We start from the raw sequence: 13,022 nt of genomic DNA, 5'->3' as shown, positions 1-13,022 counted from the left end.
GGTGTTTCTATACAAGGGAATGTTATTTCGCCATGAAAAAGGGAAGGAGGTTCCGATCCATCCACAACGTGGATCAACTTTGACAACATGATGTGGAGTGAAAGGAGCCAGACACCAAAAGCCATTAATTACATGATGCCATTTATATGCAAGGTCCAGAATAGGAGACTGAAAGGAGATGAGTGGTTGTCGGGGGGCTGGGGGAGTACCTGCTTCGTGGGGATGGAGTTTCCTCCGGAGATAATGAAGTGTTCTAGAACTAGATAGTGGTGATGATTGCACAACATTAGTACTAAGTGCTGCTAATGGTAATTTTATATCATGCATTTTACCACAATAGAAAAAAATATTGATCAAATGCCCTCAGAATATTTAGCCAACAGCCTTCAACTTGGCTAAATGCCTAGTCATTAAGCTTCTTGGACGAAATTCCTTCTGACTGTCATGGTTACCATACCCGCAGCTTCAGAAATAGCATTTGGATCAGCTTGGTCCAGTCTAGCATCCATCACTGTAGGTCCCCACACTGGCCTGTCACTCTCCGATGGGCGGCAGAGCGACTTTCATGGACATCGTAAAAGCTTCTCAGATTCAGGGTAGCTGGTGAAGTCGCCTGCCATTTTAGTGGGTTCTTTGAAAAAGGAGATTTGGAGTTCCCCTTGTGGCTCAGCAGTTACTGAACCCGACTGGCTTCCATGAGGACGTGGGTTCGATCCCTGGCCTCGCTCAGTGGGTCGGTGATCTGGCGTTGCCGTGAGCTGCGGTGTCGGTCGCAGGCGCAGCTTGGATCCCGCATTGCTGAGGCTGTGGTGTAGGCCGGCAGCTGTAGATCTGATTTGACCCCTGGCCTGGGAACCTCCATATGCCCCGGGCGCGGCCCTAAAAAGACAAAAATACCAAAAAAAAAAAAAAGAGATTTAATTCACTTACCACCAAATTCATCCATTTAAAGTGTACAGTGGCATTTAGTGCGTTCACAGTGTTGTGCAACCATCATCTTTATCTAGTTCCAGAACATTTTAATCACCTTTCCCCCAAAAAAACCCTGTACTCGTTAGGAGTCATTACCCATTAACATTACCCCCAGCCCCTGGCAATGAATTTTTAATCCCTGGATTTGCCTCTTCTGGACATTTCATATACACAGAATCGTACAGTATTTGTCTTTCTGTGCCTGGCTTACTTCACTTAGCATAACGTCTTCAAAGCTCATCCATCCTGTAGCAGGTGTCAGAGTTTCCTTCTTTTTTAAGGCTGAATAACATTCCATTGTATGGATAGACCACATTTTGTTTCTGCATTTATTTGTCCCTGGACACTTGGGTCGCTTCTACCTTTTGGGTGCAGTGTATTGTGCTGTGGTGAACATTGGCATGCAAGTATCTGTTCAAGTCCCTTTTTAATTCTCTTGGGTCGGTACCTAAGAGTGGCACTGCTGGGTCACATGGGAGCTACCGGCCTGTTCTCCACAGTAGCAGTGTTTTTCCGACTTACTTTCCTTTACCCTGTGTGGTAAACTCATGCCGTGAAGATGAGGCTGAACCATGCAGCACGGATGGCCTTCATTTGGGCGGGGTTCTCCCTTTTGGTGGCAAGAACTGTGTTTTATTTAGCATTTCCAAACACACACCATTACTTGTATCTTCTAAAAACAAGAGTCTTGGGAGTTCCCATCATGGTTCAGCAGTAACAAACCAACTAATATCCATGAGGACGTGGGTTCAATCCCTGGCGTCGCTCAGCGGGTTAAGGATCCAGCGTTGCCTTGAGATGTGGTGTAAGTTGCAGACGTGGCTTGGATCTGGTGTTGCTGTAGCTGTGGTGTAGGCCAGCATCTGCAGCTGCAGTTCAACCCCTAGCCTGAGAACTTACATGTGCTGTGGGTTCAGATCAAAAAGACCAAAAAAAAAAAAAAAAAAAAAGACTCGTGGAGTTCCCATTGTGGCCCAGCAGTAACGAATCCGACTAGTATCCGTGAGGACGCAGGTTTGATCCCTGGCCTCGCTTAGTGGGTCAGTGATCTGGCGTTGCTGTGAGCTGTGGTGTAGGCTGCAGATGCAGCTTGGATCTGGCATTGCTGTGGCTGCAGTGTAGGCTGGCAACTGTATCTCCAATTCAACCCCTAGCCCGGGAACCTCCATATGCTGCGGGTGTGGCCCTGAAAAGACACACAGACACACAAAACGAGGGTTTTAAAAAATACGCTGAATTTAGAGCCGGGCCGCTGAACTTCAGGTTCCCCCATTGAAGAAGGCTTCCAGCTGAACCCCACCCCCTCTTTTAAAACTCCCTGAGACCAGTGAGACTCTCTTCTGGAACCAGTTTGATTGTCTTAGATGTTTAAAGGGGCCGAAGCTGACGTCTCCAAGTGCTGCCGCCTTTATTGATTCATGTAGAGAAAGAGGCCTTGATTCTGAGATTCTGCAGCTCATACTGGAAGTAGAAAGAATTGGAATCACTGGCCTATGACCATTGACCACGGTGGGGACGTAGCTGCCACCTACCCTTACGGTCTGTGGCTTTGTTGTGACACTTGGGCTCCTTCTGTAGCTCCATAGGATGGATGAAAAGTGCTGAGACATGCCTGAGATTGGGAAAGGTCGGGATGTTGCTGGCGCTCTGGCTGTTTCCTAGAGCTCACTGTGGAGGGGGCTGGATTCCAATTCAAGTGAAAAATGCCCTTTGGCTGCTGCTTTCACGTAGCCTTGTAGCCTTTCTTTTATTATTATTTTCTTTAATCTGGAAGCCTTGGGATCAAGTTGTGCCACGTCAGCCGCACCTGTCTGGCCAGCTGCGCCTGCCAGCTGTTGGCCGATGGCCCCCCTGTAACATACAGGAGCCTTGGGTCAGGAGAATGCCAGGTACAGCCTTTTGCACGGTTACGGTAGGTTACTTTCGTTAGGAAAACGCAGTCAGTTCTCACCATCGCACCCCTCAGGATACAGCGATTTGGCCTGAAATCAAGATTCCTCCAACTCTGATTTTCCTTTGCTACATCAAAGGAAGGATGTGATCCAGTGTTTCTGTTTTAGCCGCAAAATTACGAAGTGATGGTTTTGTTTTTGTTTGTTTGTTTGTTTGTTTGTTTACCTAAGAACCTTCCCTCAACGTTTGTAGATATTTAAGATTTGGGGGGGGGGGCCTTCTGCTTTAATGTGATAGGGGCATCCCCCCAATCTCGTGTTCTACCAGTCACACAGTAAAAAGTGGAAGGTGTTATGGGGAAAACTGGGGTGGGGTAGACCATACAAAACCTATGTGATTTGATAACCAGAGTTCAGAAAACCAGTGACAGTTGTGGTTAAAAGAACCCCCCGGGCACACTGTAGGCTCTGTTGGCGTTTGCACCTCGTGTCACCATCAGCTGACTGCTTTCACTATAACCCCCAGATTTATGCTTCTTCCCACGCAGTGTACAGATGAGTTGTTCTGTTGATTTTAAAAGTCGGGACCTGGGTAAGGCCGCCTTCTGCCATTTTTTTTTAACACCGAGAAATATCCTGACACCTTCATTCACACTCACAGCTTCACCATGCAGAGCACAACACTGTTGAAAACATTGTGGTTCTTTAAGCCGCTAGAAGAAGGCACTTCTGCAAGGTTTCCAGCTTTTTTGTCTGAATGTATTCATGTAACGTGAAGGCGTTCTCTTTCATTGTTAGAAAGCTTGCCCGAAACTGCTTCAAAATATTCCTGGCCACCAGTACAACTTCCAGTTGTACTGATACCATCTCCCCTTTGTAAACCCGCCGCTTCAGTGGCACTGTGCATGTCGCCCTGAATCATTTGCCCTTGGCAGGTTGGTCGCGGTTGTCACGTGGTGCTCCCAAGAGCATCTAGTGCAGTTGTGACCCTCAGGGGCTTTAGCAGCAAGCTCTCCTGGAGGCATACTCTCAGTCAGACCAGGGAGCCGGTCCACAATGGCCTGTTGCTCTTGGGGCTCCCAGCTCTTCGGCCTCCTTTCCCCAGGAGTAGACTCAGCCTCAGGATCAGGCCGGCCACTTGTTCAGTCGCTTGTTAAGGGGGCACCTGCCACATGTCTCTGCAGAACAGGAGCCTTTCCCTTCCTTCCCCTTTAGCCCGTGTATTCATGACTTTCTTGCCAGCTCGTGAGTATAAGACTTTAACCGTTATCTTTTATAACATTTTCTAGAAGATGTTCACGCCAGCACTTTTAGTCGTTTCAGCAGAAGGAGTGTCTGTAGAAGCTGATGTGTCCTCCCAGTGCGACCATCCTCTGTGACCTCTCCCTCATCCGTGTTGACATCACTGCCTGCCTTCACGGGGCGAACATGTCACCGAGGCGCTCAGTGACCACTCCAGCAGCATCTGCCAACCTCAACCCACCAGAGCCTGCCGGCTTTGGGCGCTAACTAGCCCTGCTCCTAGAGGCTGATGGCCAGAGGCATATGACTGTGGAAAGAGGTGCCCTGTGCCTAGTGCTGTGCATTGAGCAGGGAGATGACAGGAAAAGAGAAGCCACGTGCTCACTGGGTCCTTGACCTGCACGGTGGTGTATCCAGAATACACCACCAGGGGAGCCTGGGGTGCTCCTGCTCGTGGGAGCAGCCGCAGGAGCTCGGAAGGCTGCTCGCAAGTGCCATTTTAGCCCAAGTGAAGATGAGGGTGGTGGCTGGCCTGGAGGTGGGCTGCTTTTCAGTAGTTGTTTCTCCCTCCAGGGACGGGGTCACAGTGCTGCTGGCATGGGCTGTGGGTGATGCTGCCCGCGCCCATCCGGTCTGGCCTACCCTAGGCACCCCCTCCTGGCCTAAACACCCAGCAGTGTCTGGGCTTCTCCTGTGCCCGAAACAGATGAGAGTAGGGCTCTTTCCCTGTTGCCTCCCCTCCGCAGCCCAGATTGGGAGCTCTCGACGAGCGAAGACTGATGCGGAGTCTACCCCGGCCTCCCAGCCCTTAGCAGAGGCTGGCTCCGGCATGCGTAGTTGCCCAGCGCAGGTCGACTCAGGTGTGACCTTGACCGGTTCCCTTGTCTGAGTCGTACTTGCTTTTCTCTCCACCTGGGACACTGAAGAGTTGAAGAGGTGATTTTTGGGGGGCTGCTCCCAAGGCTAAGCGTGTGAACTTAAGAACTAGGTGCCCAGCTCTTATGTTCCTCTCAGGGTGTGCTTGTGCGCGTGCGTGTGTGCGCGTGCCCACGTGCGGGTGTAGGCACACACTCATGTACATGGTCTGAGGAGAGGGAGGTTGAAGAGGGCTGTTTGGTTTCTTTGAGAAAAGTGTGTTTCAGCAAATATGGTAAACCTCCTGGTGGGAGGGGGCGTCAGGGACTCGCCTGGTCCCCCACCCTGGCCTTGCTCCCTCAGGTCACCCTGAGACCGAGCAGGTGGCTGAGCCGAGGGCAGACTCTCTTGGATTACGTGTTTTGCATCATTTCAACCTTGACTCCATGCCCAGCAGAATGGCTTCCAGGCTTCTCAGTGGGATTTTCTTTTCTTTTCTTTTCTTTTTTTTTTTTTTTTTTTTTCTCCGCTTTTTAGGGTCGCACCTACAGCATCTGGAGGTTCCCAGGCTAGGGGTCTAATCAGAGCTGTAGCCACCGGCCTATGCCAGAGCCAGAGCCACGCAGGATCCGAGCCACGTCTGCGACCTACACCACAGCTCACGGCAACGCCAGATCCTTCACCCACTGAGCGAGGCCAGGGACCGAACCCACAACCTCATGGTTCCCGGTCGGATTCGTTAACCACTGCGCCACGACGGGAACTCCTCAGTGGGGTTTTCTTTTTAAGGAGAAAAGTAACAGAATATAACTTAAGGAATACCTCTGTGCCCCTCAAGGCATGGAGTTGAAAATCACCATACTGTCATAGCTGCTTCAGGGAGTTCCGATTTGACAGAACTGGAGAGGGAAGGAGTGGGCCTACACGGGGCGTTGGGGTTGGCAGCTACAAACTATGGCATTGAGAATGGCTAAGCAGTGAGGTTCTGCTGTCGAGCACAGGGAACTGTGTCCCGCGTCTTGGGGTGCAGAAAAGGAGCGCATAGATATCTCATTCAACTAGCCTCGACTGAAAAATAAACACAGGAACTCGAATATCACAGATACAGATCCTTTCACCCCCGTCTTTGGGAACAGAATTCACTTACTGCATCCTTAAAAACAGTTGAAAAGGCAAATTTTATGTTATGTATATTTTATCACAGTAAAAAACTGAACTCACTTCGTTTGGGCCAAGTCAGAGTCTGGGCACAGGTGTCTCCCCACCTTGTAGTTTGAGCGTCTTTTGTTTGTCGTTAACTTAGGGTGTTGTGTTAGTCTCTCCTTGGGCTTCGAATCGTGGCTGTGGCTGTACCTCCCATCTGCTCCTGACCAGGTCTATTGCTCCTCCTCCTGCTCACGTCCCAAGTCCTCTCTGTCTTCGTTTTGGACCCTGCCGAGCGTCCCTCTTAGGTGCCCCACCCAGGCCGACCTTCACACGGCAGCTAAAGGGATCCTTTGAAAACAAGAGCCCTCGTCCTGTCCCCTGCACAGAGCTCCCTGATAGCTCCCATCACGCTCAGAATAGAACCCGAGACAGCACCCCCCCCACGTCCCCCACTTCAGGCATCTCTGCTTCCCGAACCTTCTTCCCACTTAAGCCCCATGGGATCCTCACGTCTTTAGGTCTTCCTCCCTCCCCCCAGCTTTATCCAGTGAGGTTTGCTCGCTGTGTGCTAAGCTGTTCATTCTTTTAGACACCTACCTGGTCACAGCCTTGGCAAATGCGAGGAGCCTGTGTCCTTTGACCCTTCCTGTTCTCCCAGCGTGCCCTGCCTTTCCACCCGCTGCTCCCAGGGGCCAGCCCAGGGTCTTTCCGGAGCTGCCAGGCGGGTTGTTTTCGTTTTCTTTACGCTTATGTAAACATTTACATGATTTGGAGACTGAAACCGTATCCAGAGAGGTCCTGCCCCATGCCTGTGCTCACCTCGGTCCCCCCCGCCCCGGCTCTGGTGTGGGTGTGTCACGCTCTGTCCAGTAGGCCTCTGGTGGCAGTGGCGAAGTGGTCTTGGGCTGCTGAGAATAACACCGTTGCAGGTGGCGTCCCGCATCTGTTGTTTTGCCTTTCTGGAGGCATCTCTTCAGGGTAGACTTCGAGAAGGGGCTCCCTAGATGGCATGGACAACCTGGATTGTGTCTAAGAGGCATTCCTGGGGCAAGTGGTTTGTACTTGACCTCACCGGGGGTAACGTACTCGGGGCCTGCGAACAAGAACAAGAGTGGCTTTGCCACTGGTGCAGTGTTTTCCTCTGAGTCCGCGGCTGTCCAGGTTCCAGGGAGCAGCACACTGTGTGCTGTGTGGAGGTGGTGGCTCCGGTCTGCTCTGCTGGCAACCTCCCCTTCTCCCTTCTGTGACAGTGGCCTGCAGGCCCACTCCCAGCTAAGACTGGGGGCCACGAGAAAGCACGCTCTGTGCCGGAGGAGCCAGGAGAGGGAGGAGGTCGGGGCGAGCCTGACCTGAGCCATCCAGGAAAGGGGTGTCCTCGTGGCACTGAGTGTTCGGTGACGTATCCATGTCATTTGAGTCTGGCTTCCTTGGTGCCTTTGTTGGCATCGCCATGGTGTGGACGAGAAGCAAAGTCACTTGGGGTAGACCAGCCAGAGGCGGCGGACAGGGGTGGTCTTGGTCTTTTCCAGGACGAGCTGTGGGCCGATTCCAAGCCCACCATTCTTCTTTGCAGGCCTCCTGGCCCAGCCGCAGGAGCGTCAGGGGCAGACTCTGATCCGGGTCCGGGTGACCGTTTCCGAAGTCCACAAGGAAGGAGCCCCCCCCCGCCCCCCCGCCCCCGCCAGGCAGGAGGGGAGCTTCGGGAAGCAGCGGTTGCGTCTGTACGCGAGTGTGGAATGACGAGGGTGTTCCTCGGGCCCCCTCCTCCCTCTTCCTTCCCACTGGCCAAGGCCGAGGTGCTGCCCCGCGGGGAGAGTCCGGTGGTAAAGGTTCACCCGACCCAGGACTGCTGCTCTTCTCCCGTGAGAGCCCTGGGCAAGAGTGTCTTTGCGACTCTCCTCTTTCTGGGGTGTTGGTACCCGTTCTCGGGATGAGGAAACTGAGGCAGGGATGTCGAGGCGGGGTCCATGTTTGGAAATGGCAAAGTCAGGATTTGAGCTCAGGTCGGCTGGCTCCAAACTTACCTGGTTTTCCACAGCACTGCACGGCGCACCGCCTCCCCGGGGCAGTGTGGGGCTGTTCCCATCAGCAAGGCGTCCTGCCCTATTTCTGTTGAGCACACATTTGAAAAGACCCCAGGTACACAAGCCGTAGCAACACCCAAGCCAGGCCTTCCTGAACAGGAGCCGCGCCCCCGCTGCATCTCGGCGGGCGGGCAGCTCCCTCTCCAGCAAGCGAAGGCACCTACCTGTCAAACCCAGAGGCCCTGGGGGATGGCTCATAAAGCAGAGCGCCACGCGGTGTGCAGGCCTGCTAGGAGCGGGGCTCGGGGTGGCCAAGTGTCAGCAGCGCAGACGCTCTAAAGAAATCTGTGACGGGCAAGGGCGTCTAGACCAGGGTGCGCTCCGGCGGGCGGCGCCTTTGCCCTGGACCTGCCATTGCTCACTTTTGCTGCAAACCGCTGTGTTCTCTGTGATACTGATACGCTTGTTTAACGCTTCAGGGAAGAAAAGTCAGAAGAACAAGATCTCCAGGGCCTGAAGGACAAACCTTTGAAGTTTAAAAAGGTGAAGAAGGATAAGAAAGACGACCGAGAGGGCAAGCATGAGCCCCTGCAGCCGCCGGCCCACCACTCTGCGAGCCAGCAGAGGCAGGCAAAGCAGAGACCTCGGAAGGGTCAGGCTCAGCGCCCGCTGTCCCAGAAGCTTCTGCCTCCCCTAAGCAGCGGCGCTCCATCATTCGCGACCGGGGGCCCATGTACGACGACCCCACGCTGCCTGAAGGTTGGACCCGAAAGCTTAAGCAAAGGAAATCCGGCCGCTCCGCTGGGAAGTATGATGTGTATTTGATCAAGTAAGTAAAGGCAGCTCCTCTCTCTGCAGAGCAGGGCGGGTCAGGCGGGCGGGGGGACAGGGACAGGTGCTGAGAAACCGAGGGGGCGCCCTAGGAACATAGCTCTTTGCTGTCCGTTGATCAGGAAAACATGTGTGCGTAAGGCCACCTTGGGTCGGGGACCTCAGTCAGGACCAGCCTTGTGGGTGCAGTCAGGTATGCTTGCAGTGACTGTGTGCCTGGGTCCCAGCCCTGAGTGACGTGGCGGGGGGGGCGGGTAGCAGAGTGTGGCTGGACCGTGGCCATCCTCGAGCCTCACCTGGACATGGCAGAGCAGCAGGGCCGATCCAGGGCCGCAGTCAGGGTACCAGCAGAGGCCCCCTGAGCCCCAGCAGGTAGTTCCTTAGGGTTCGGCCCACCCCGTGAATGAGACCGGGAAAGGGGGGCTTTCTGCCCCGGCCTCTGGGGAGAGACCCGGAGGCCCCCGCGTGCCTCCCCAGCTGTCCCTCTTGCCTTTGGCCGGCGTTGGGCTGGTCGGCTGGTGTTACCTGTCCAAACAGAGTAACTTCCACGCCAGAGCTTCAGAGGAGGAGCGTGAACACGTGTGTTTCAGTTCTGCCCCTTAGATGTTTCCATGGAGGTTAGCAGTTTTCCAACGACGCTTGCAGACAGCCTCGCTGAGCTGCAGCACCTCAGGCCTCGGCCCCCTAGCTTTCTTAGCTCATCTCAGCTTTTCTTAAACGTGACTCTTGTTCAGCTGTGTCATCTGGCATGTCAGCTGCAGAATGGCTTCTGTCAGAGAGTTCATCGCCGCCTTCTCCTCTGCCCCTCTCCGGTATTGCCGTGGAAGCTTCTGATCGTTCTTTGTGTCTCTCCATTTGTTCCCACAGTCCCCAGGGAAAAGCCTTTCGCTCTAAAGTGGAGTTGATTGCGTACTTCGAAAAGGTAGGCGACACCTCCCTGGACCCTAATGATTTTGACTTCACGGTAACTGGGAGAGGGAGCCCCTCCCGGCGAGAGCAGAAACCACCTAAGAAGCCCAAATCTCCCAAAGCTCCAGGAACTGGCAGAGGTCGGGGACGCCCCAAAGGGAGTGGCACCACGAGACCCAAGGCAGCAGCGTCCGAGGGCGTGCAGGTGAAAAGGGTCCTGGAGAAAAGTCCCGGGAAGCTGCTCGTCAAGATGCCTTTTCAAGCCTCGCCGGGGAGCAAGGCTGAAGGGGGTGGGGCCACCACGTCGGCCCAGGTCATGGTCATCAAACGCCCTGGCAGGAAGCGAAAAGCTGAGGCCGACCCCCAGGCCATCCCCAAGAAGCGGGGCCGGAAGCCAGGCAGTGTGGTGGCAGCTGCCGCCGCCGAGGCCAAGAAGAAAGCCGTGAAGGAGTCTTCCATCCGGTCCGTGCAAGAAACCGTGCTCCCCATCAAGAAGCGCAAGACCCGGGAGACGGTGAGCATCGAGGTGAAGGAGGTGGTGAAGCCCCTGCTGGTGTCCACCCTCGGCGAGAAGAGCGGGAAGGGACTGAAGACCTGCAAGAGCCCTGGGCGCAAGAGCAAGGAGGGCAGCGCCTCCTCGCCCCCCAAGAAGGAGCATCACCACCACCACCACCACGCGGAGCCCCCGAAGGCGCCCGCGCCGCTGCTCCCGCCCCCGCCCCCGCCCCCGCCCGAGCCGCAGAGCTCCGAGGACCCCGCCAGCCCCCCGAGCCCCAGGACTTGAGCAGCAACGTCTGCAGAGAGGAGAAGATGCCGAGAGCGGGCTCGCTGGAGAGCGACGGCTGCCCCAAGGAGCCCGCTAAGACTCAGCCCGCCGTCGCGACCGCCGCCACGGCCGCAGAAAAGTACAAACACCGAGGGGAGGGAGAGCGCAAAGACATTGTCTCGTCCTCCATGCCAAGGCCAAACAGAGAGGAGCCTGTGGACAGCCGGACGCCCGTGACCGAGAGAGTTAGCTGACTTTGCGCAGAGCGGATGGCCAAGCAAACCAACAAGAATAAAGGCAGCTGTTGTCTCTTCTCCTTATGGGTAGGGCTCTGACAAAGCTTCCCGATTAACTGAAATAAAAAATATTTTTTTTTCTTTCAGTAAACTTAGAGTTTCGTGGCTTCAGGGTGGGAGTAGTTGGAGCATTGGGGATGTTTTTCTTACCGACAAGCACAGTCAGGTTGAAGACCTAACCAGGGCCAGAAGTAGCTTTGCACTTTTCTAAACTAGGCTCCTTCAACAAGGCTTGCTGCAGATACTACTGACCAGACAAGCTGTTGACCAGGCTTCTTAGGGTACGCCTGCACCTCCCCACCCAGCCCTCCCCTCACGTGGTCGTTAGGGACAGAGAGCCGTTGAGAGGACGCTCCTGGTTTTGGTGCCTTTGGCGCCCCGGTCTCAGCTCTCCTCTCCCCCCACCCTGCCCTGCCTCCAGCGCCCCACCTCCCCCCCCCCGCCCCCCGCAGCCACGTCGGGACAAGGAGGTGTGCGGCCAGGGACAGCTGGCTTCTTTAGAGCAGACAGAGATGGCCAGCGGCTATAGCCTGTGTCGTCCCACCCGGGGTGGCAGAAGCCCGGCGCCACGCCAGCCCCCATCCAACCTCGACAAGGATGTTTCCCAGGACCGGGACGTAGCACCTGTTGGCCCCCGTGCTGGCATGGCCAGGAGGGAGGCGTCCTTTGAGCTGCTGGGTGTACGATGGCCTGAGCCCGAGGACAGGATGGCCCAGGGCCGACCTCCAGCGGGTGGCGCTAGAGAGAGGCCGTGGCGGCGGCAGCGGTGGCGGCGGCGGCGGTGGTGGGACGAGGCCCCCCGGGCAGGCTGGCCGGGCCTCCAGGCGGCCTAGCGCAGCGGCAGGAGGGCCTCCCCGTCGCTCAGAGCAGTTGTACCTGATAGTTAGAGCCTTAGGAGATGGGGCAGGGGGCTAGGGCCAAGGAAGGGAAAACGTTCTTCCAAAACTTCCCAACTCGAACTCCCATAGGGACAGCTTAGAACTATTTGCACTATTGAGTCTTCATGTGCCCACTTCAAAACAAACACCCTCTGAGAGAGCAGACTGGCTTGAATGCGTGACACTTTGTCCCTTAAGCCACCAGACGTGACGGGGTTGAGAACTACCTGGATCTGTATATACCTGCGCTTGTTTTCAAGTGGGCTCAGCACATAGGGTTCCCACGAAGCTCCGAAACTCTAAGTGTTTGCTGCAATTTATAAGGACTTCCTGATTGGTTTCTCTTTTCTCCTGCCATTTCTGCCTCCTTTCATTTCATCCTTCACTTCTTCCCCTCCGCTGTCCTCCTCGTTTATCCCTTCTGTTCCAGGCAGCCGCAGTGCCCAGCTGTACCCTGAGCCGACCCAGTCCGCTCAGGCCCCTAGAACTCACCCCACCCACTTCTGGGCCCTGAGGAAGCCCCAGGCTCTGCCGAATCCACCCGGCCCTAGCACCTCAGCCTCTCTGAAGGGCAAGGGAGCGGTGAGGTCCTACTCTCCTAGGAGGCCCCTTCCTTGGTCAGATCCCAGCTCCCAGACCCCATGCCTTTTCACCCTTCCACTCAACAGAAGTGGCTGGGAGACGTTGGGCCGAATTTGGGCTTGGGAGCCAAGGGCAGCACAGAGACCCACGGCGGCCTGCCAGAGTCATAGAGTGGCCCAGCCCTGCCCTTGGCCTCTGCCAGACCTCGGCAGGGCAGGGCGCAGGCGGAACCAGTGCGGGTGCCCCCTTGCCGCTCCTCTCCACGCGGGTTCTTGTCTGCTGGGCCCCGTTTGGTCTCCGCTTGCAGGAGAGCAGGTGTGCCTCACGCCTTTGCACCGGGGCTGTGGTGTGGGGCTTGGCTTTGCTGTGGGCTCTTAATTGATGGGTTTCAATGTGGGATCCCGTGCTTTCATCCTCTGTTCAGGAAGTCCTTATCTAGCTGCATATCTTCATCATATTGGTATATCCTTTTCTGTGTTTACAGAGATGTCTCTTATATCTAAATCTGTCCAACTAAGAAGTACCTTATCAAAGTAGCAAACGAGACAGCAGTCTTATGCTTCCAGAAACACCCACAAGCACGTCCCACGTGAGCTGCTGCCATGAACTGTCAAGTGCGTGTTGTCTCG

At 55.2% G+C, this 13,022-nt stretch overlaps 1 protein-coding gene across 1 annotated transcript in view; it reads left to right on the top strand.

The window, feature by feature from the left end:
* The window catches only part of MECP2 (methyl-CpG binding protein 2), a 53,541-nt gene extending 42,517 nt beyond the window's left edge, over positions 1-11,024 (top strand). Inside the window, 3 exon segments of the mRNA XM_021080802.1 lie at positions 8,611-8,960; positions 9,830-10,626; positions 10,629-11,024. Coding sequence (XP_020936461.1) covers positions 8,863-8,960; positions 9,830-10,626; positions 10,629-10,891 — 1,158 coding nt within the window. The 5' untranslated portion in view covers positions 8,611-8,862 and the 3' untranslated portion in view covers positions 10,892-11,024.

Source organism: Sus scrofa, chromosome X, assembly GCF_000003025.6.
Source record: "Sus scrofa isolate TJ Tabasco breed Duroc chromosome X, Sscrofa11.1, whole genome shotgun sequence".
NCBI lineage: Eukaryota > Metazoa > Chordata > Mammalia > Artiodactyla > Suidae > Sus > Sus scrofa.
Note: the sequence above shows the minus strand (reverse complement) of the source record. Positions and strands in the feature narration are given on the sequence as shown.